This window comes from Sciurus vulgaris, assembly GCF_902686455.1.
Source record: "Sciurus vulgaris genome assembly, chromosome: 9".
In the NCBI taxonomy this organism is placed as follows: Eukaryota; Metazoa; Chordata; class Mammalia; order Rodentia; family Sciuridae; genus Sciurus; species Sciurus vulgaris.
In genome coordinates this window covers 144258905-144282205 of record NC_136469.1, presented here as the reverse complement: position 1 = coordinate 144282205, position 23301 = coordinate 144258905, and the positions used below count along the sequence as shown (strand labels likewise).

The following is a 23301-nucleotide window of genomic DNA, read 5'->3' as shown; positions in this document are numbered from 1 at the left end:
TTATGAAAAAAAAAAAAAAAAAAGAGGGCAGAGCAACATAGTCACTGGCTGGATGGCTACTTCCCAACAAGAGTTCAACATTAGGGGACTGTATTCCGAATCCATGTGGAACAGCTGGTTCTGCCAGGTCTGCCCCTTTAGCCAGTAAATGTCCTTGTACAACTTTTTTCCTAACACAAATCAAAATCCCTTTCAAAGACCAGAATAATTGGGTCATGTTCTGTCCCTCCATCAGGGCCAGATGTGGCTGCAGTCTGTGTAAAGACCCAAATGATCTTTTATCTTCTTGCCTAATTTTCAGAGGCAGGGTGACTGTCACAGAAACTGGCCTTTATAAAAGGGAAGAATGGGGTCCATCAGTGAAGGGCCCCTGTGAGGGGGAGCCTTCCCGGAGGAACTCCAACTCCTGCCTATGTTGTTCACTGTGGCCCCGCAGCTAGGATGTTGGCTCTGTGGCTCCATCTCTGGACACACAAATGAAGCCATTACAGGCTCTGAGAAGCTTTGCAGGGTCACTTCTGCTGTCAAGTTTGTGGGGTTAAAGATTGTTAGAAGGCTCAAGAAATTCAAAGCCTTAGTCCTGAATCTAGGTTTCTTCAACACATAATTCTCTCTGAAACAACAAACTTTTGATCTTGTTAAATAAAATTAATAGGAGGTAGGGTTGGGGTTGTAGTTTGCCTAGCATGTGTGAGGCACTGGGTTTGATTCTCAGTACCACATATAAATAAATAAAATAAAGGTTCATTGACAACTAAACAAATATTTGAAAAAAATTAACAGGAAGTCATTGGTTTGGACTGAGCTCTTACAGTGAGCCAACAGACCAAACCAAAATGGAGCCATTCATGCCAAAGCTCTACCTCACCAAGCGGAAACTTATGTTGTTCACTGCCTTCTGAGAAATCAGGACTGAAAAAGGACACATCCCAAATAAGCTGGTTTTAGCCATCATGAGGAATTTCCCTATGCTTTAACCTTTAAGGAAAGTTCCAGGCTGACCCTGAACTCCTGGGCCCCAGCAATCCTCTAGGTTCAGCTTCCCCAGGAGCAGGAACTACAGGTACACCACCAAACCTGGTTATGGAAAGTAACCAGAATAGTCAGCCTCCTCTGTTGCTGCTTGCCTCAGCCCTGTTATGCCTGTAAAACCAACCTCCCCTGCTCAGCGCATTGGATCACCCATTCTATATTTTATATCATAGAGTCGTTATATTATAAATGAGACATTGCCTAACGTAATGTGGAATCACTAACAAAAGCTAGTGAGTCCTCGAATGTGTTAATAACATCTCTCACATACGCATGTGCATCTTTTTGTTGTTTGTTTTTTTCAATGGCACTAGGATTGAGCCCAGGCTCTTGAGCATGCTGGGCAAGTGCCCTAGCACTTAGCTACATTGTCAGCCCTTCTGTTTTATTTTGAGATGTCTCAGTTGCCCAGGCTGGTCTGGAATTTGTGATCTTCCTGCCTCAGCCTCCCAAGTAGAGGAGATTGCAAGCACCCAGCTTATGTTCTATCTTTTAGCGGCCTCGTTGATTCCAGCGAGTGCCACTTGCCAGTGGTCACAGTCTTCTTGTTTTCTAGATGTGTTTCCAAGCCTGAATGTCCCTTCCTTTCAAGGCTCTGCTCCTCAGATTAATGGGACCAGACTGAAGGCAGTCATTTGTGTAGGAAAGGTGGATCCTTCATCCTTTCTTTGCACAGGGCTGAGTTCTCATGGGCTTTTGTCTTTTGAGGCCTTTTTCAGTCTTTTACTGTTCGAGGTCCAGTAGCAACTGACTCTCATGTTCTTTGGAGGCTCAGATTTCTGCTGTTTTTATTCCTTTTAATTGCTGCTCATACAGCAACCAATTCTTGACAGCCTGCTTCCCTCTCCTCCTTGCCACTCCCTCTCTAAGTACCTTCCCAGATGTGACTAATAACAGCACACACAACTAATGCTTTCCAGCCTCTTTGCTTGTTAGCACTGGGCTCTGTGAGAACAATTTGCATGTTCTGTTTTTCAGATTATCATCACAGACAACATCACACTAAAAACATTGCTGCTGCTGAATAACTTGGAGCTCCAACTCACCAGCCTACTCTTAGAACGAGCATTCACTGAGTTACTGAGGCTGGCCTTGAAATTGCAGTTCTGCCTCAACCTCCTGAGTTGCTGAGCTTACAGCATGAGCCACTACACTGGGCTTCTTGCTAGTGTCTTTTGATGCACAGAACTTAAAAACTTTTATAAAATTCAGTTCATTGGGCTGGGGTTGTGGCTCAGTATTAGAGCACTTGCCTGGCATGTGTGAGGCACTGGGTTTGATGCTCAGCACTGCAAATAAATAAATATAATCATGGTCCATCCACAACTAAAAAAAAATTTTTTTTTTAAATTCAATTTGTCTGTTTTTCTTTGTTACCTGTGTCTTTGGTGTCATGACTAGGTCTTTTTTTTTATGGCTTTTAGTTGTAGAAGGACACAATGTCTTTATATCTTATTTATTTATATGTGGTGCTGAGGATCGAACCCAGTGCCTCACACGTGCTAGGCAAGTACCTACCACTGAGCCACGACCCCGGCCCGACTAGGTCTTTTTTGACAATAAAATATTTTCTTTTCATCCTTATATTTAGAATTGAAACTAAACTAGATTTTATAGAAAGTCATAAAACTCATTTTCTATATTAATTTGTCCTAAAGCTCTGTATTAAGTGAGAGAAGGGGATGTTTTTATGAGCTTTCTCATGACTGAGACCAAAACACCTGACAAGAACAATTTTAGAGGAGGAAAAGTTTAGTTTAGTTGGGAGCTCACAGTTTCAGAGGTCTCAGTCCATAGACGGCAGGCTCTGTTCCTCTGGGCCTAAGATGTGGCAGGATATCCTGGCAAAAGTGTGGTAGAGTAGAGGAAAGCAGCTCAGAACATATCCACCAGGAAGGAGAGAGAGAGAGAGGGAGAGAGAGAGAGCCCCAGTCTCCAGGGACAAACTGACTACCCTAAGGCACGCCCACAGCGACCTTCCTTCTCCAGCTATACCCCACCTACTACAGTTACCAACCAGCTCATCCCTACTGGGATCAGTGCTCATTAGGTTAAGGCTCTATGACCCAGTCATTTCACCTGTGAACTTTCTTACTTTATCTCACACATGAACTTTTGGGGAACACCTAATATCTAACCATACAGGATGAAATTCTTTTTATTTTTCTTTTGGTACCAACCAGGGATTTAATCCAGGGGTACTGAACCACCACTAAGCCATGTCCCGGCCCTTTGTATTTTGTATTTTGAGACAGGGTCTCTAAAAGTTCCTTAGAGCCTCTCTGAGTTGCTGAGACTGGGTTTGAACTTGTGATCCTCCTGCCTCAGGCTCCCATGCCACCGAGATTACAGGTGTGAGCCACCACACTCAGGAGGGAAATTCTTAATCTTTAAAATGACCTCAGTGTAGAAGCTGCTTCATTTATCTCATAGATTGCAACTTCACATATTAATTTAATTGATAATATCTTAAGTTTTTAAGAATTTTTAAAAACTTGGTCTGATTGGACTATTAATTTAGCTAATCCAATTTTATGTTGACTGATGATTTGGAGGATTGGAATGAAACCTGGAGTTTTAATCTAATTAAGCATGGCAATGGTACTGTTATCCTGTTTGATTTGCCTGCCGCCTCATAGGCTGCTGTGGTGACTCCCTCCTTTGTCTTCAGTATGCCAGTGGTATCTTGTGGGAATTGGTACATATTTTTACATTTTTAAAAATTTACTTATCTTCACCTATAGACTTTGAGGGAGATAAAACTTGAAAAAAAAAAAACCTTTTTGCCTTAAGATGTGCGTATCTGATTAGAAATAAGGAAAATAAATTTTTGTTACATTTTCGAAAAGTTAGGATATTCTCTAATCTTGCTCTGCAAGAGAGTAGAGATGTAAAATAACTGGAAATGCTACATTATGCTCAGATTATTCTGTGCTTCGAGTGTTTTTCCTTTTTATAGTATTTTGGGACTTTGTGTATATGTGTGTGTGTGTGTGTGCGCGCGTGCGGCACGATGTATGCTCGTGTGCTGGGGATTGAAGTCAGGAGTACTTTACCACTAATATCCCCAGCCCATTAAAAAAGAAATAATCGTTTTTTTCTTTTTTTAAATTTTGGGACAGTTGTGGAGGGAGGTTGGCCTCTAACATGAGTCTTCCTGCCTCAGCCTGTGGAGTCCAGTCACTGGGATTAGACATGAGCTACTCTGTCTGACTTGGGATTGTTCTTTCAGTTTGTGGTCACACAGTGATTTGTCTATAAATGACCTTTGCAATTCTCTTTTTTTCCCTCATTAATTTTCTGCTTCCAGTTTGTTGCGATGTTGCAAATCAAACCAACTAATTAGAATTATTCATAAAGTAAAAGGAGTCTGGCCTAAGAAAATTTTTTACAAGTAAATAAAGTGTGTGAATTTTAGTTTGTTAACTTTAATACCTTAATTTATCCTTTTTCTTCTTAACTCTTTTGAGTTGAATCATGACTCTGCTGTGTAAGTCGGTCACTGTGTTATTCAAAAAAAGTTTATTTTCATATCAGTCAAGCTATATTCATTTTTTTTTTAATCTTGTAAAATTCCAAGCACCAGGCTAAAGCTGTCCTGTTCATCCTCAAAGTAGTTTACTATTAGGGTAGCTAAACTGCTGTCACGTACAGTCCAGATAGAACCTCAGGAACAGTTGAAGTTTCCTTCCTTCTCCATGGGGCCCGTGGTCAGCTTTGTGCAGTGGGGTGGAGTGCACGTGTCAGCACGGCTTCCAGCAGCTCGATGCTATCACCACCAGCCTGTGGAAGAGGAAAGCCCAGGACAGCATGCGTGGGGAAGCTCTCTCCCGCTGCGGGGCACTGTCCTTCCCACAGGCATCCACAGCAGGATCTATTCCCAGGCCAGACCTTTGAGGGAAGCGCAGAGGTGGGAGCCAGCAACACACAGCTCTGTGCTGCCTTTTGCCCTCACCTGACTCTCCACAAGCAGCAGTGCTGTGGTTCAGGCCACAGATGTGAACCCTGAGGACCACAGCATGCTTCTGAGCGGCCTTCTGCTGAGCGTGAACCTTGGGGCTCCGACGGCCTGATTGTGTCTGCAGTTCTCAGAATGTGCTCAGAAGCTGGGAAGATGGAAGATTGCGGGAAGTCCTGTGGTTGGGGCTGACTTGGCGGCAGTGTTAGAAGGGCAGTGAGCTGAGCCACTCCACTGCATAACGTCCCTTTATTTCCCTGGAGCTCTGTGACGGAGGGAGAGCATGTCTCCTTTTGGCTCTGCAGACTTGTGTCACCTGTGAAAAGTAACTCTGAGCAACTGCTGTCAAGGGAGTGGCATCAGGTGTGTGCTGTGAGTGGTCACAGCCTAGTGCTGCACTGAGGGTGCCTGGGCAGCACCCCAACAGTGAGCGATCCTACGCCCAGGCCTCAGGGACTGTGAGCGATCCTATGCCCATGCCTCAGGGACTGTGAGCGATCCTACGCCCAGGCCTCAGGGACTCCACTGCTAAGCCAGTAACTGCAGAGCAGGGAGAGGGCACAGTGTTGGCTGCAGCATCATTTGTGATTGTGGAACTCAGATACTAAGTGTGTATCAAAGGGTGGATAAGAGCAATGTTTGTACATTACCATAGCTAAGAAGGGATTAGTAAGGGCTGTGCTTGAGAGGGCATGAAAACTTAGATGGGTGACATGGAATAATGACCTGAAGAAAGTGAGGGATGTGGCCTTGCTACGGACAAGCTTTCCAGGCCAGGGAACAAGGAGGGCAAAGGTCATGAGGTCTCTGGGAGGGGGCCTGACAGGGAGGGTGAACAGTTGTCAAAATGGGTGGAATAGCGTGAAAAAATCAAGTTGCAGAATGATAGGTGGTATGGTAACACGTCATTTCTGCTAACAACGTATAGAACAGGGCTTTTTAACCTCAATAAAATAAAATGCAACTACATTGAAGTAGTTCTAAAAAATATTTAATGGTTTTGCTATATAATATGTGCTTTGTTATTAAAAGCATTCAGTAATATGACAACATACTTAAAATGTAGACAAGTTGAAGTTTACTTATTTTTAAAGGTTCCAGTTGATTAGTTTGAATGAAAATTTTAAACTGTGGGGTAACCTTCGACTCACCTGCTTCCAAGTACCAATCACACACAGTGCAGGGAATATTAGGGAGAAAGGTGGAAAGATGGCTGGACCACCCATGTGGGGACATACCATCTGGCACTTTGGAGTCTGAACAGTTAACCACCAGACATTGTGAACTGTGTTAAGATTGGTTGGTGTTGTGGTGTGGATGTGGTTTGTCCCTCAGGATTTCATGGGTTGGAAGCATGGTCCCAGGTATGTTGGTGTTAAGATGTGTTAGAGCCGGGTCTGGTGGTACACACCTGTAATCCTGGAGGCTTGGGATGCTGAGACAGGAGGATTGCAAGTGCAAAGCTAATCTCAGCAATTTAGTGAGGCCCTAAGCAACTTAGCAGGACCCTGTCTCAAAATTAAATAAAAAGGGCTGGGACTGTGACTTAGTGGTTAAGTGCCCCTGGGTTCAATCCTTCTACTTGACTCCTGCCAAAAAAAGAGTGTTGGAGCCTTAAGAGGTGGGGCCTCATGGAAGGTAATCAGGTCACTGGAAAATCCCATCGAGTGGATTAGTGTAGTTCTAATGGGACTCCAGTTAGCTCCTGTGAGACTAGGTTGTTAGAAAAGAGGGGTTTGACCCCTGAATCACTCCAGCTTCCTACCACACTATAGGATCTCTCTTCCATATGTGCTTTCCTTGTGATGCCTTCCACCATGAGACCCTTTCTAGAGCTACACAGAAGCTGGCACCATGCTCGTGAGCCTCCAGAACTGGGAACTAACTGAACCTCTTGGCTTTACAGACTGCGTGGCCTGAGGTGCTGTGCTACAGCATTGGAAAATGGATTAATACAGTTGGCTACATCATACAGCACTGGAGACAGTAGTGTTAATGTAATGATATTTGTGGTCTCCCTAACAACTAGAGTTGACAGAAAATCTCAGAGTTCTCGGTGATGAAGTCACAGATGCTGTTGCTGTTATTGTACTCTTGTCTGCATTCGTGACTGAAGGAAATGCTGAATTTTATTTACGAGTTAGTGAAAATGAAGGTGACTTCCCCCCCCATTCAGATTCACAAATCCCCTGAAATCTGTTCATTAATCACAGTTATGAATCTGATTCTAAAAAACCAATATATTCTTGGCTCCCATACACACACACACCCACTTTACAAATGGCTTAGAGTATTACACACTACACTCACGATCGTGGTTGTTTCTGATAGCTTTAGAACTAGGGACAGTAGAACAATCACAAAGAATGTAAAAGTAATTGAGGCACTAGTAGCGGACTGGGTCAAAGCTGACTACTCAGTACACCTTCGCTCTTCCTCCTCCTCCTCCCCAACCTTGATGCTTTTGTCTGTAACAGGCCCATTTCCTGGGGTCACCGTCCGGGGTTTTCAACTCACAGTTAGCAAATTCTAAAACGGTCAGCGTCCTGGGCTGCGATACATTCCTGCTAGCGTCCTGCACCCTCAGGGGTCCCTTGCGGGTGCAGCTGCACAGGGCGTAGGACTGCTGGCCAGGCCGCAGCTGCAGCGGGCGGAAGCGGCCCCGCGCTCCCTGGAGCCTGCCCTTGGTTCCCAGCTCTCGTAGAGGTGCGGCTCAGCGTTGGGCACCGCGGTGGTGCCAGGCAGGGCTGCACTTCATTCCCACCTCGTCCTTAGACTCAGGAGCGCTTCAGTTACAGAGAGGGAAGCTTAGTTGGCATTGAGGGGAAGGGTCTGGTCGGGAAGGCCAGTGAGAAGAAAGGCCAGGAGCCGGGCCGCCCCTGGGAGGATCCTGAGTTCAGAGCCAGCCTCAGCAAGCGAGGTGCTAAGCAGCTCAGCGAGACCTTGCTCTAACGAAATACGAACTAGGGCTGGGGACGTGGCTCAGTGGCCCGGTGCCCCTGGGTTCAATCCCCAGTAACCCCGCGGCCGCCCTAAAAGAATCCGATCCTGCAGTGAACAGTTTTGCAGTTTCCCGTCTTCGCTCCTCCGGATTTCTCTCTACTGCATGAGGCAGGCACAGGTCACTCGCGACAGCTGGAGGCGCCCTCACCGGGCCCGGCCGATTTGGGAAGTCCACTCATTCAGGCTTTTGAATTCAATCCAAGCAGAATCAATCCTGCCAACAGTGTTTTCAGAAAGCGGTGTATCAGAGCGCACCGTGGGGTGTCGTTCCCGGTAGCGCCCGTGGGCCCGCGGGGCACCTCGCTGTGTGCGCCAGGACACTTCTTCCGCAGGCCGCCCAGGTCAGCAGGTGCCCAGATGCAGGGGCAGGGCGCGGGCCGCCCGGGAGAGGCGCCCCTCCGAGCAGGACAGTGACCAAGCAGAAATCACGGCGGAGAAAGCTGCGTGGGGACCCTACGCGTCCTGCGGCAGCCACGCAAGCTTTCTGCGCCATTCTGGTCTCAGCATGGAGGCCCGAGCTCTCCCCGCTGTCCTTCAGCTCTCTGCCTGCAAGCCACCTCCACAGGGGCGGCCTCCCCCTTCAGTGTGTGATTCTGATTGATGCTGTTTGTCCCTATCTGGTTAATGTTTTCTAATCTCTCACCATCTATGATTTGTTAATCTCTCTCTCACTTGGAATGTAGGGGAAGGGCCCTGATATGTTTGTTTTGGGTTGGTTTGCTTGTTTCGTGGTGCTGGGGATCAAACCCAGAACCTCATGCTGTCCCAGCCTGCCTCCCTTTTTTTTTTTTTTTTTTTTTTTTTATCATTTTATTCCTAGTGCTTTGCACATGTTTGGTACATAGTAGGTGCTCAAAAAATAATTTATAAAAACAAGTATTTAGGTGCTGGTGTTGTAGCTCAATAGTAGAGTGCTTGTGCAGCTTGGGTGAGGCCGTGGTTCCATTTTCAACACCATATAAAAGCAAATAAAGGTTGAAATCTTTTTAAAAAATTTTTAGGCATACATGACGGTAGAATGTATTTTGACATATTATACATTTGCAGAGTATAACTTCCCATTCTGTGGTTGTACGTGATGTGGAGCTACACTAGTCATGTATTCATTAGTATATGAACATAGGAATGTTTTGTCAGATTCATTCTTCTGTCTTGACCGTTACCACCCCTCCTCCCTTCTTTCACTCCTTCCCCCCAACTTCCTCCCTCTTCTCTCCCCTCCTGTTATGAGTCAGCATCTGTGTATTAGAATAGTTGGACTTTGGTTTTTGGGGATTGGTTATTTAACTTAGCATGATAGACCCCAGTTCCATCCTCTTACTGGCAAATGCTATAATTTCATTCTTCTTTATGACTGAGTAATAGTCCATTGTGCATATGTACCACATTTTCTTTATTCATTTATTTGTTGAAGGACACCTATGTTGGTTCCCATAGCTTAGCTATTGTGAATTGAGCTGCTATAAACATTGCTGTGGCTGCATCAGTATACTATGCTGATTGTAAGTCCTTTGGGTATATGCTGAGGAGCAGGATAACTGGATCAAATGGTTCCATTCCAGGTTTTTTGAGAAATGTCCATACTGCTTTCCAGGGTGGTTGCATCAATTTGCAGACCCACCAGCAATGTATGAATGTACCTTTTCCCCCACATCCTGGCCAACATTTATTGCTGCTTGTATTCTTTTTTGCAGGGGCAGGGGCGGTCAGACCATTTTTTTGAGGGGATTGAAGGTTAAGTAGTACTGAAGGGCTGAAATGGAGGATAGAATCCAATGACCTGCCCAGGGCCAGAGCTTGCTGTTAGCCCCTTGTATAACTGCCATTCTGACTGGAGTGAGATGAAATCTCAGTGTAGTTTTAATTTGCATTTCTCTAATTGCTAGACATGTTGAACATTTTTTCATGTATTTGTTGAACATTTGTATTTCTTCTTCTGTGAAATATCTGTTTAGTTCCTTTGCTCATTTATTGATAGGGCTTTTTTTGGGGGGGGGTGGTAAGTGTTTTGAGTTCTTTATATATCCTGGAGATTAATGCTATCTGAGGGGCAGGAGGCAAAGATTTTCTTCCACTCTGTAGGCTCTCTCTTCACATTCTTGATTATTTCCTTTACTATGAAGAAGCTTTTTGATTCTATACCATCCCATTTATTGATTGATTTTACTTATTGCACTTCAGGAGTCTTTTTGAGGAATTCGATTCCTAAGCTGACACGATGGAGATTTGGGCCTACTTTCTCTTCTAGTAGGCATAGGGTGTCTGTCTAGTGCCTAGGTCCTGGATCCACTTTGAGTTTTGTGCAGGATGAGAGATAGAGGTTTAATTTCATTTCACTACATATGGATTTCCAGTTTTCCCAGCACAATTTGTTGAAGAGGCTATCTTTTCTACAATCTATGTTTATGATACATTTGTCTAGTATGAAATAACTATTTATGTGGGTATGTCTGTGTCATCTATTCTGTACCATTGCTCTAAGTATCTGTTTTGGTGCCAATACCTTGCTGTTTTGGTTACTCTTACTCTGTAGTATAATTTAAGGTCTGATATTGTGATTCATTTTTTTTTTCTGATGAATGCTGTGGCTATTCTGGGCCTCTTATTTTTCCAAATCAATTTCATGACAGTTTTTTCTATCTCTATAAAGTACATCATCAATCCTTAATAGGAATTGCATTAAATCTGTATGGCACTTTTGATGGTATGACCATTTTTTTTTTTTTTTTTTTTTTTTTTTTTGCAGTGCTGGGGATTGAACCTAGGGCCTCGTGCTTGGGAGGCAAGCACCGTACGGACTGAGCTATCTCCCCAGCCCCGGTATGACCATTTTGACAATTTTAATTCTTTGAGAACATGGGAGATCTTTCCAACTTCTAAGGTCTTCTTCAGTTTCTTTAGAGTTCTATAGTTTTCATGTAGTGGTCTTTCACCTCTTTGCTAGATTGATTGCCAAATATTTTTTTGAGGCTATTGTGAATAGGATAGTTTCCTAATCTCTCTTTCAGTTGATTCATCACTGAAGTATAGGAATGGCATTGATTTATGGGTGTTAATTTTATATCCTGCTACTTTGTTGAATTCATTTGAGTTCTACAGGTCTTCTGGTGGGATTTTTTGGATCTTCTAAATATAGAATCATGTCATTGGCAAATAGTTATAGTTTGAGTTCTTCTTTTCCTATTCATATCTTTAATTTCTTTCTTCTGTCTAATCGCTTTGGCTAGAGTTTCTAGGACTATGTTGAATAGAAGTAGTGAAAGAGGGCATCCCTGTCTTGTTCCAGGTTTTAGAGAGAATGATTTAAATTTTTCTCCATTTAGAATGATGTTAGCCTTGGGTTTAGGATATATAACTTTCAACAATGTTGAGGTATGTTCCTAGTATCTCTAGTTTTTCTAGTGCTTTGAACATGAATGGGTGCTGTTATTTGTCAATTGCTTTTTCTGCATCTATTAATATAATCATGTGATTCCGGTCTTAAAGTCTATCAGTGTGATGAATTACATTGATTGATTTCTGTATGTTGAACCAACCTCGCATCCCTGGGGTGAACTCCAGTTGATTACTATCTTTTTAATATGCTTTTTGGATGTGAGTTGCCAGTATTTTATTCAGAATTTTTGCGTCTATGTTCATAAGGGATATTGATATGAAATTTTCTTTCCTTGATGTGTCTTTATCTGGTTTTGGTGTCAGGCTGATACTAGCTTCATAGAATGAGTTTGGAAGGGTTCCCTCCTTTTCTATTTCATGGAATAATTTGAGGAGGATTGGTGTTCTTCTTTGAAGGTCTGGTAGAACTCAGCTGAGTATCTGTCTGGTCCTTTGCTTTTCTTGGTTGGTAGGCTTTTGATGGCGTCTTCAATTTCATTGCTTGAAATGGATCTGCTTAAATTTTCTATGTCTTCCTGATTCAATTTGGGTAGATCATATGTCTCTAGAAATCTGTCAATGTCTTTAAGATTTTCTATTAGAGTATAAGTTTTCAAAATAGTTTCTGATCATTGTCTGTATTTCGGTTATGTCTGTTGTGGTTTTTCCTTTTTCATGGTGAATTTGAGTTTTCTCTTTCTCTTTGTTAGCTTGGCTGAGGGTTTATCAATTTTATATAGTTTTTTCAAAGAACCAACTTTTGTCAATTTTTTGGATTTTTTTCTTTTGTTTCAATTTCATTGATTTCAGCTCTGATTATAATTATTTCCTGTCTTCTACTGCTTTCGATGTTCTTTTGTTCTTTTTCTAGGGCTTTGAGATATAATGTTAGATTATTATTTATTTGGCAATTTTCTATTATTTTAATAAATAAGCTCAGTGCAATGAACTTTACTCTTAGCACTGCCTTCATAGTGTCCCAGAGATTTTGATATGTTATATCGCTATTTTCCTTTACCTCTAAGTATTTTTTTATTTCATCCCCAGTTTCTTCTGCTATCCATTGGTTATTCAATAGCATATTTCTTAGTATCCAGGTGTTAGAGAAGCTTCTATATTTCATCACTGATTTCTAATTCAATTCCATATGATCTCATAGAATGCAAGATATAATCTCTATTTTTTTGCATTTGCTAGAAGTTGCTTTGTGGCCTAAGATATGGTCTATTTTAGAGAAGGATCCTTGTGCTGCTAAGTGGAAAACTAATAAATAAAGGTTAAATTCTTAAAAAAATATTTATAAGCAGTTCCATACAATAATGTCATGTCAGATTCAGTTCAGAAATTTGGAAACTGAGGCTCAGCAGTGCTACTTAGAGAGGATCAGGGTCATGTGGTTTCTAAAGGACGAAGCCAGCAATTGGTTGCATCACTTGGAAATTTCGTATTTCGTCAAGTTGATTTCCAGGTAGGACAAGTTATTATACGTTCACATTTTACTCATCTTAGGTACCAAACTATTCACCCATATGTTAGGGTCAGTAGTTGTTATAATTGAATATCTTTGACAATTAAAAATGCTTTTTTCCATTACAAATACCATGTTGATAAATTTAATATTATATCAATAAAGAAACTGAGAAAAATGCCTTTTCCCCCCCAAATTTAGGAGGATATGGCAAAAAAACCGGTCGTAGCAAAAAATGGAGGGAGTTACTGAAGCTGCCCCGTGTCAGCCAGTGCAGCGAGCTCAGAGAGTCCATTGGTGAGTGAGCAGAGCCTCCTGCTCAGCAGGGTGCCAGCCCCCGCTCCCTTTCTTGGGATCCACTTTCTTGCGTTCTGTGTGTTTCAAGTACTTAGTTAGTTTTGCAGTACTGGGGATTGAGCACAGGGACACTTTACCACTGAGCTACACCCCCAGCCCTTTGTATTTTTTGTTTTGAGACAGGGTCTCGCTAAGTTGCCCTGCCTGGCCTTGAACTGGTGATCCTTCTGCTTTAACTTCTGAGTAGTTAGGATTTCAAGCATTTGCCACCTCACCTGGCTTGGTTTATAGTGTTTGTTTCCATACAGAGATTTTAGTTCCTTACATAGACATATCAAGTCTTTTTTAAATTTTCCTTTTTTTAATCTGCTGTGCTTTCCCTTATGCTTTGGAAGTATACTTTTATTCCATGATTATTTTTAGAAATTGATTTGCGGCTCAGTGGTAGAATGTTTGCCTCGCATGCACAAGGCTCTGGGTTCAATTCCCAGCACTGGAAAAAATTAAAACAAAAAATCATCAATGGTACCTGGTACAATAGTGCATGTCTATAATCCCAGCTACTCTGGAGGCTGAGGCAAGAGGATTAAAGGAGAGCCTCAGCAACATATTGAGACCCCATCTCAAAATGAAGAATATATCACTGACTGTAAATGCAAGAGTCTTTTTCTAGACTCTCGTAAATATACATGTGATTGCCTTTAGGGCTCAATCAAATAACCTGTGTCAGGGTCCTTCATATAATCATATATGCAGAGACCCATTTTCCAAATAAGGTAACATTTACATGGTCCAGGGATTTGAACCTGTTATCTTGGGAGGCTATTAGTCAGCCTACTGTATATGAGGACTGTATGTTTAACTTTGTGAGGAACTACTAGACTTTTCCAAAGTAGCTGCATCATTTTTCATTTCCCCAACATTAAACAATGGTTGAACTTCTTCCATTCCCTCGCCAGCACTTGATGATTTCATTATAGCCATCTAGTAGTGTGATTTGAATTTCTCTGAGGCCTAATGATGTTGAGCAACTTTTTAAAACTTCTTGGTCTTAAAAAGTGTATATCTTCTTTGAACCAATTGATATTGATCCATAATGTAAACAGTTATTTTTTCTGAGTATAGCATAGACGGATTAGTATGGAAATTGATTCCATTATTTGACATTTGTATTATATTTAAGACAGTACGAACTTTTCTTTAGGAGACTTATGCTTTCAAATATGTTCATAGCTGGGTGTGGTGGCCACGCCTGTAATCCCAACAGTTTGGGGGGCTGAGGCAGGAGGATTGCTGAATTCAACGCCAGTCTCAGCAATAGCAAAGTGTTAAGCAACTCAGTGAGACCCTGTCTCTAAATAAAACACAAAATAGGGCTGGGAATATGGCTTAGTAGTTGAGTGCTCCTGAGCTCAGTCTCCAGTACCAAAAAAAAAAAAAAAAATCAAATATATTCATAGACTTAAAAAATTATATTTTTATATACATTTGCCTATACATTACCTCAGTATGCCCCTAATTCACAGATGAAGTAACTTACATTAATTGTCCCATTCTTAACTTGTTAGCATAATCCCCTATTTTCACTATGTACAAAGCAGTGGGTATGCTACCATAAATACAACAGTTGAGAAACAGGCCCAGTCTCTGCCCTCAGAGATTAGAGTCAAATAGATACAAATAATCATAGAAAAATGATTATAAAAATTAACATAATTACAAATTTTAGGGAAAAAGTATAGACAGCTGGGTGAGAGAAACTTAATCTAATTGGGGGTGAGGCAGAGATGATCAGAGAAGGCTTCCTAAGGAAGGAATTGGGCTAGGAGCATGAAATATAGGGTGAGAGAGAGGAAGAGAATTTCCCAGGCAGCAAGGTTAATGAGTACAAGGCCCCAACCTGGGAAGGTATGTGGCAATTTCCAAGGTCTTAAGGAGGGCCAATCTTCCTGGAGCAAAGATGAAGGCAGAGAGTGGCTCTGGGGAGGTAGAAGGATGCGGTAGGGTGTGTAGGCTGCAGAGGGAGGACTGTTGAAGTTATGAAAGGTCGACGTTGCCAGGTTCTTAGCAGGTGAGGGATGCAATCAGATTTACATTTCAGGGAGTCTCTCAGGCTTCACTAGGAGAATGGGAGCAGAGGGGTCAGCATGGAAACAGATGCGGTCCAGGCAGGAGCTGAGGGCAGTGGTTTGGTATGTGGTGATGGAGTTGGAACAGTCAGAGCACAGTGAGAGATACTGAAGTATAATCCAGCAGCTTTCTGTGTGGGGCAGATCCAGGGGAGTTCTTAAGGAAGACTTCCAGGTCTTGTGTGTTCAAAGCAGCAGCACACGGCATAGAGCCTAGCCTAGTTGTGGGGGAAGCTGTGTGTTCCTGTGGAGAGCTCAGAGAAGTCTGGATGATATCTGTACAGGCAGGATGCGGAAGTCATGAGACTGGAAGTGGGTAAGATCCTCCTCAGGAGAGAACAAGATTGAGCAGGGAGAGGGCTCCTGACCAGTTTCAGAAGACTTTTCATCCTGTTTAGGCTCCATGGAGAGGAAAGACTGGTCAGGTGGACCAGAAAGCCACAAGATGGATCCATGTAGGGTCTGGAGAGCTGGGGGTCCAGAGAACTAGGGGCTGGGACAGTTTCCGGCAGGTGGGTGTGTCATAGAGGTCAAGGACCCACTAGATGGGGCCACAGGTTCTGAGTTTGTTTTTTTGTCCCTAGAGCACTGGGCATGATGTCAAGTGAGTGTAGGAGTGAGTTGCAGTGACTGTGTACAAGTACAACTGTCTCACGGAACACGGTGGTATACCATTGAGATGCCCTCTGCTTTGTGGGCACATCTTTGTCTATGACCTGTGGACAAGAGGATTTGTTGAAGCACCTTTTCCTCTTCTTTTTCATCGTTTCTCCACATTTTTAAATCGGTGCATTATAGTTGCACATAATGGTGGGATTTGTTGTTACATGATCCTACATGCTCACAATATAACAATGTCATTTGACCAATGTCCTCCCCAGCACGTCCGCCTTCTCCCTGCCTCCCAACCCCACCGCACTTGCCTCCACTCTACTGATCTCCCTTTGATTTCTGTGAGACTCCTGCCGTCTTTCTTTTCCTTTTTACTCTCTAGCTTCCACATACGAGGAAAAATCCTATGACCCTTGACTTTCTGAATTTGGCTTATTTTGCTTAACATAATGGTCTCAAATTCCATCCATTTCCCTGCAAATTACATTATTTCACTTTTCCTTATTGCAGAGTAAAATACCACCGTGTGTTTGCACCACACATCTGTTGAAGGACTCCGAGGCAGGTTCCGTAGATTAGGTGTCGTGAATTGTGCTGCTGTAAACATGGGCGTACGTGTATCATGACAGGATGTTGACTTTAATTCTTTAGGATAAGAATGAAAACTGAGGAGTGGTCTTCTTTTAACCCTGTGGCACTGTGGGCTCAGGACCCAGATGCTTCTCCAGGTCTGGTCTGCCAGAGCTCCTCCCCTCCTAGTAGCATGTCTTCTACTGGGGACCAGTGCCCTCTCTCCAAATGCTAGTTCCCCTACCTCTGCTGTTCATGCCTGGAACACGTAGCAACCTCTGAGGGGTCGGAAGGCCAGGTGCTAGGTCCTTTGACCCTGCAGGATGGGGGCGTCTGGTGGCAGTCTCTGTCTACTGTTTGGGAGATATCAAATTTTGTGACATATTTCTATGATTTGTTTTTTGTTTTTTTTTTTTTTTTTTTTCCTGGGGGGGTATTTTTTTTTTTTTTTTTTTTTGGTACCATATGGAATCTAATGTATGGAGAAGTGAAATCATTAATGGAATTTTAAGCCAGATATGGTAAAAAAAAGGTTTTTTGTTAGCCGCTGCTTTTTTGCCAAAATTGGAGTTCTGAAGTTGCTCATCCAAGTCTGTAATAAGGGTGCATGCGAGAACGCAGGCCAGCACTGCCTTCCCCGGTGATTCCGTGGTTCCATTTCCCACATCCTCTCGCGTGGGGCTCTGTAGATGGCCTGCTAATGGGGCAGCATCCCCGCCAGGCCCCGCCCCGTCATAGCAGAACTGTGCACGTCGCTAGAGGACACTTCTATTCCTTAAGCAGTGTTCTTTGTCTCCCTTCCGGGTCCCAGCATCTCTCCTGCTTGATTCCTAGCCTCTTGGCCAGTCACTCCAATCAGGATTGGAAAGGGGGCTCCCATGACCTCGACGCTGGGGAGGGCACACTCAAGAGGCCCAGCTTGTCCCTGGGTTTGAGTTGATCATTCCTTTATTAATTCAACCCCATCAGCTTTCTCTCTTCCAGGAAATCTGCAAAATTCTGACTCCTGAAGGTGCTTTACTCTTTTTCTGAGTTTCTTTGTTTTTGTAATTGTCTTGTTTTTGTTTTAATATTTGGTCATTTCTGTAGGAATCTGGAGAGACGGAAGGCAGTCCTGTGTTCTGGTCTGCTATCCTCAGGTGGAAATGAGGAATGCTTCTGAACCTTTGCATCAGGGAGGAAACTATTCAAAACTTTCACCATTTCAAAAACATAACTTTTTGACTGGCTTGTATCATTTGCTTTTAAAGTATAGTTAATGAGTAGCCCTAAGGTAAAATGGAGTAACCAAATTGGACAAAGTAGGTCGTAGAACTTCTGCAGAACTGTTGTGAGGTCTGTTGAAGCAGCAGCTTCACCCTGGCCACCCCAAGCTCCTGTCCTTGCCTGCATTCTCCACGTGCAGACGCAGTGCTCCAAAGCGGGACCATCGGATTCCCAGAATTACTTGGCATCAATAATGCTTAGCAGAGGAATTTGTTAAAGACTTGCTCACTTTTTGTGAACATTATGTTAATTCTTAAGCTTTAGAGTCACATTAGGGAACCTGAACATGTTTGTTCATTTCAAATTGGGAGCCACTGCTTGGAGAGCAAGTGGTTTTCTTTCTGAAGTACAAATTAACCTGTTTTGAACCTAAGACTTATTTGGTTTTATATCCTTCTTTACATATTGACCAAACATTAACTGCCTTGTTCTCAGAACTATAGCAATATTTGAGGTGAGGTATACAATATTTCCTACAGAAAAGGAAAAAACAAGAACAGTTAAAAGACAAATATATAGCAGATCCAAGATGGCGGACTAGAGGGAGGCTGCGTTCCTTGTCGCTCCGTAACTCCGGTTTCAAGCAGAGGATATCTGTTTCTTGGTGAGGCAGTTTTGCTGCTTATTGATCCCCTGTTGTTTACCCCATTTGTCTGCTGTGATCACCTGCAGTCTGCCAGCATATCGACACCTTTTTTGAGTGCAGAGTGCTCTCTGTCAGGCGTCTATCATCCGCCATTTGCCTGCCTCTCACCTGTCCATCACCTGCCTTACACCTATCCATCACCCAACGCACAAGGTTCACCTCCCTGATCGCCGAGTGCCAGTGGAGCACCGGCTGCCTGCTATTGCCTGGAAGTTCATTGTTACACTACCTGTAGGTTTGATTACATATGGCTGCCACCATTTTAAGACAACAGCCAGGCCCCGTAGAACCCCTGGCCGGACTGACTGGCCCCATCTCCAGGATTCCTCAGCCCAACCGATCACTCCCTGCCTCAGGGGCCCTCACATCGACTGCTTCCTGCCGCCAGAACCCCCAGACCAACTGACTGCGCCCTATCACCGGGAATCCTAACGGACTGATGTTACCCGGCCTCCAGGATCCCACAACCACACCAAACACACCCAAACTCCAGGACCCCTGCCTGACCAACCAAATCCCACCTCCAGAACCTCCTGCTAACCAGGACCACACCCTGAGCAGCAGCTCCCCATTTGTCAACACATTTTGAAGCCAGAGCTGCCATTTTAGATAATCCTGGAAGCCATAGCTCCAATTTTTAGGTGGGGCAAATCCCATCCTGAGACGCCTGGTGGAGGCTTGAAGCTCATTGTCAGATACCTTTCATGCATCAGGCTACTGAAGACTGGGAGGTTTCATTACTATATGACTGTTAGAGTGTAGATTTTCTTTTTTCTCCTTATTGAAAAAGTTTTAAGTTTTTATTTCTTTACTTTTCTTGCTCTCTTTTTCTGTTTACCTATTCCCTCAGAGTCTCTTTCTCCTTTCTTTGCATGCTAACATCCAATTTCTTTTCATTACGCTCTCACCCTTTCTATTGTCTAGAACTTCTGTATATTCTTTTCTTATCCCATTAACAGCCATATTCTACATCCCTCTGCATCCTCTTTGTCCTCCATTTGAAACTGCAGACCTTATTGCAAATCTGTTCATTTTACTAAAGATAATATTTGAACTCATTCTGTTTATTTTGACAATTTTGTTATTGTCCTCATAGGGCTATTTGGTCTACGATTGCATAGTGTCTGAATTGGGCACTGCTAATATTGATCTCCCCTTAAAGAAAGGGTTTTGGAAACCTATAGGGCCACTATAAGCCTATAGGTGGAAATCTGCAATACCCCAGATCTGCACTGCTAGAGGGGAAGATACATGAACAAAATGAAAAAAACAAGGGAAAAAAATGATCCAAACAAATCTAGATTCTATATTAATAGAATCCAATGACAGTATGTTAGAAGAAATGTCAGAAAAGGACTTCAGATTATATATGATTAAGATGATTCACGAAGCAAAGGATGAGATAAGAGAGCAAATGCAGGCAATGAATGATAATACCAATAAGCTGACAGAGAAACTGCAGGAAGCAAAAGATCATTTCATCGAAGAGACAGAGATTCTCAAAAAAAACCAAATGGAAATCCTTGAAATTAAGGAAACAATAAACCAAATAAAAAACTCAATGGAAAGCATCAACAAAAGACTAGGCCACTTGGAAGACAGAACTTCAATGAAGACAAAATATTGAATCTTGAAAATAAAGTTGCCCAAACAGAGAAAATGGTAAGAAATCATGAACAGAATCTCCAAGAACTATGGGACATCATGAAAAGACCAAATTTAAGAATTGTTGGGATTGAGGAAGGCACAGAGATACAAACCAAAGGAATGAACAACCTATTCAATGAAATAATATCAGAAAATTTTCCAAACCTGAAGAATGAAATGGAAAATCAAATACAAGAGGCTTACAGAACACCAAATGCACAAAATCACAACAGATCCACACCAAGGCACATGATAATGAAAATTCCTAACACTCAAAATAAAGATAGGATTTTGAAGGCCACGAGAGAAAAGCATCAGATTACATATAGGGGGAGACCAACATGGATAGCAGCTGACTTCTCAACCCAGACTCTAAAAGGTAGAAGGGCCTGGAACAACATATTTCAAGCTCTGAAAGAACATGGTTGCTAACCAAGAATCCTATACCCAGCAAAACTAACCTTCAGATTTGAAGATGAAATAAAATCCTTCCATGATAAACAAAAGTTAAAAGAATTTACAAATAGAAAGCCTGCGCTACAGAACATTCTCAACAAAATATTCCATGAAGAGGAAATTCAAAACAACAATGTAGGTCAGGAAAGTGAGGAACTACCTTAGAGAAAAACCACTCAAAGGACAAACCAAGCCAAGTTAAAAACCAAAAATAAGTCCAAATGACTGGGAATACAAATCATATCTCAATAATAACAAATGGCCTAAACTCATCAATCAAAAGATGTAGACTGGCAGAATGGATTAAAAAGAAAGACCCAACAATATGCTGCCTGCAAGAGACTCATCTCATAGGAAAAGACATCCACAGACTAAAGGTGAAAGGATGGGAAAAACCTACCACGCACATGGACTCAGTAAAAAAGCGGGGGTTTCCATACTTATATCAGATAAAGTGGACTTCAAGTAGAAGGGATAAAGAAGGACATTTCATATTGTTTAAGGGAACCATAAATCAGGAAGACATAATGATAGTAAATATTTATGCCCCAAACAATGGTGCATCCCTGTACATCAAACAAATCCTTCTCAATTTCAGGAATCGCATAGACCACAGCACAATAATTCTGGGTGACTTTAACGCACCACTGTCACCACTAGATAGATCTTCCAAACAAAAACCAACCAAAGAAACCATAGAACTCAATAACAAATAACCTAGACTTAATAGAATATTCCATCCATCAACGAGCGGACTCACTTTCTTCTCAGCAGCACATGGAACCTTCTCGAAAATAGACCATATGTTATGCCACAAAGCAGCCCTTAGGAAATGCAAAAAAATAGAGATACTACCTTGTGTTCTATCAGATCATAATGGACTGAGAGTAGAAATCAATGACAAAATAAAAAACAGCAATTACTCCAACACCTGGAGACTAAATAATATGCTATTGAATGAAACATGGATAACAGAAAACATCAGGGAGGAGATAAAAAAATTCTTAGAGGTCAATGAGAACAACGATACAACATATCAAAATCTCTGGGACACCATGAAAGCGGTACTAAGAGGAAAATTCATTGCATGGAGCGCATTCCAGAAAAGAATGAAAAGTCAACAACTAAATGACCTAACATTACAGCTCAAAGCCCTAGAAAAAGAAGAACAGAATAACAGCAAAAGTAGTAGAAGACAGGAAATAATTAAAATCAAAGCTGAAATGAATGAAATTGAAACAAAAGAAATAATTCAAAAAATTGACAAAACAGAAGGTTTGTTCTTTGAGAAAGTAAACAAAATAGACAAACCCTTAGCCACACTAACAAAGAGAAGGAGAGAGAAAATTCAAATTACTAAAATTTGTGATGAAACAGGAAATATCACAACAGAACATAATGAGAAGCTACTTTGAAAATCTGTATTCCAACAAAATAGAAACTCCCAAAGACATAGACAAATTTCTAGAGACATACGCTTCTCCGAACTGAACCAGGAGGACATACACAATTTAAACAGATCAATATCAAACAATGAAATAGAAGAAGCCATTAAAAACCTACCATCCAAGAAAAGCCTAGGACCAGACGGATTCTTAGCTGAGTTCTACAAGACCTTCAAAGAATACATTCCAATACATCTCAAAGTATTCCAGGAAATAGAAAAGGAGGGTACCCTACCAAACTCATTCTCTGAAACTAATATCACCCTCATACCCAAACCAGGAAAAGACACATCAAGGAAAGAAAATTTTAGACCAATATCCTTGATGAATATAGATGCAAAGATCCTTAACAAAATATTGACAAATCGTATCCAAAAACATATCAAGAAAATCGTGCACCATGATCAAGTGGGGTTCATCCCTGGAATGCAAGGATGGTTTAACATCCATAAATCAGTAAATGTAATCCATCATGTCAATAGACTTAAGGATAAGAATCATATGGTTATTTCAATTGATGCAGAAAAAGCGTTTGACAAACTACAACACCTCTTCATGCTCAAAACACTGGAAAATATAGGGATAGTAGGCATATACCTGAACATTATAAAGGCTATTTATGCTAAGCCCATGGCCAACATCATTCTTAATGGAGAAAAACTGAAACCATTCCCTTTAAAAACTGGAACAAGACAGGGATGTCCTCTTTCACCACTTCTATTCAACATTGTCCTCGAAACTCTAGCCAGTGCAATTAGGGAGACTAAAGAAATTAAAGGGATACGAATATGAAAAGAGGAACTTAAGCTGTCACTATTTGCAGATGACATGATTCTATATTTAGAGGATCCAAAAACCTCCTCCAGAAAACTTCTAGACCTCATCAATGAATTCAGCAAAATAGCAGGCTATAAAATCAACACGCATAAATCTAAAGCATTTTTATACATAAGCGATGAAACAGCTGAAAGGGAAATGAGGAAAACAACACCATTTGCAACAGCCTCAAAAAAAAAAAAAAAAAAAAACTTGGGAATCAATCTAACCAAAGAGGTAAAAGATCTCTACAATGAAAACTTCAAAACATTGAAGAAAGAAATTAAGGAAGACCTTAGAAGATGGAAAGATCTCCCATGTTCTTGGATAGGCAGAATTAATATTGTCAAAATGGCCATACTACCAAAAGTGGTATACAGATTCAATGTAATTCCAATTAAAATCCCAATGACGTGCCTTACAGAAATAGAGCAAGCAATCTTAAAATTCATCTGGAAGAATAAGAAACCCAGAATAGCTAAAGCAATCCTTAGCAGGAAAAATGAAACAGGGGGTATTGCAGTACCACAACTTCAACTATACTACAAAGCAATAGTAACAAAAATGGCATAGTATTGGCA

The 23301-nt window shown here is 41.9% G+C and overlaps 1 protein-coding gene across 16 annotated transcripts in view; it reads left to right on the top strand.

The window, feature by feature from the left end:
• Positions 1-23301, top strand: part of GRK4 (G protein-coupled receptor kinase 4) — a 113539-nt gene that overhangs the window by 20434 nt on the left and 69804 nt on the right. For 13 of the 16 annotated variants that reach the window (XM_079154468.1, XM_079154465.1, XM_079154467.1 and 10 more), the window contains exon 2: positions 13038-13133. The exons of the other annotated variants lie outside the window; for them this stretch is intronic. In XM_079154468.1, the coding sequence (XP_079010594.1) occupies positions 13038-13133 (96 nt within the window). The remainder of the gene's footprint in view (positions 1-13037; positions 13134-23301) is intronic. 16 annotated transcript variants of the gene reach the window in all.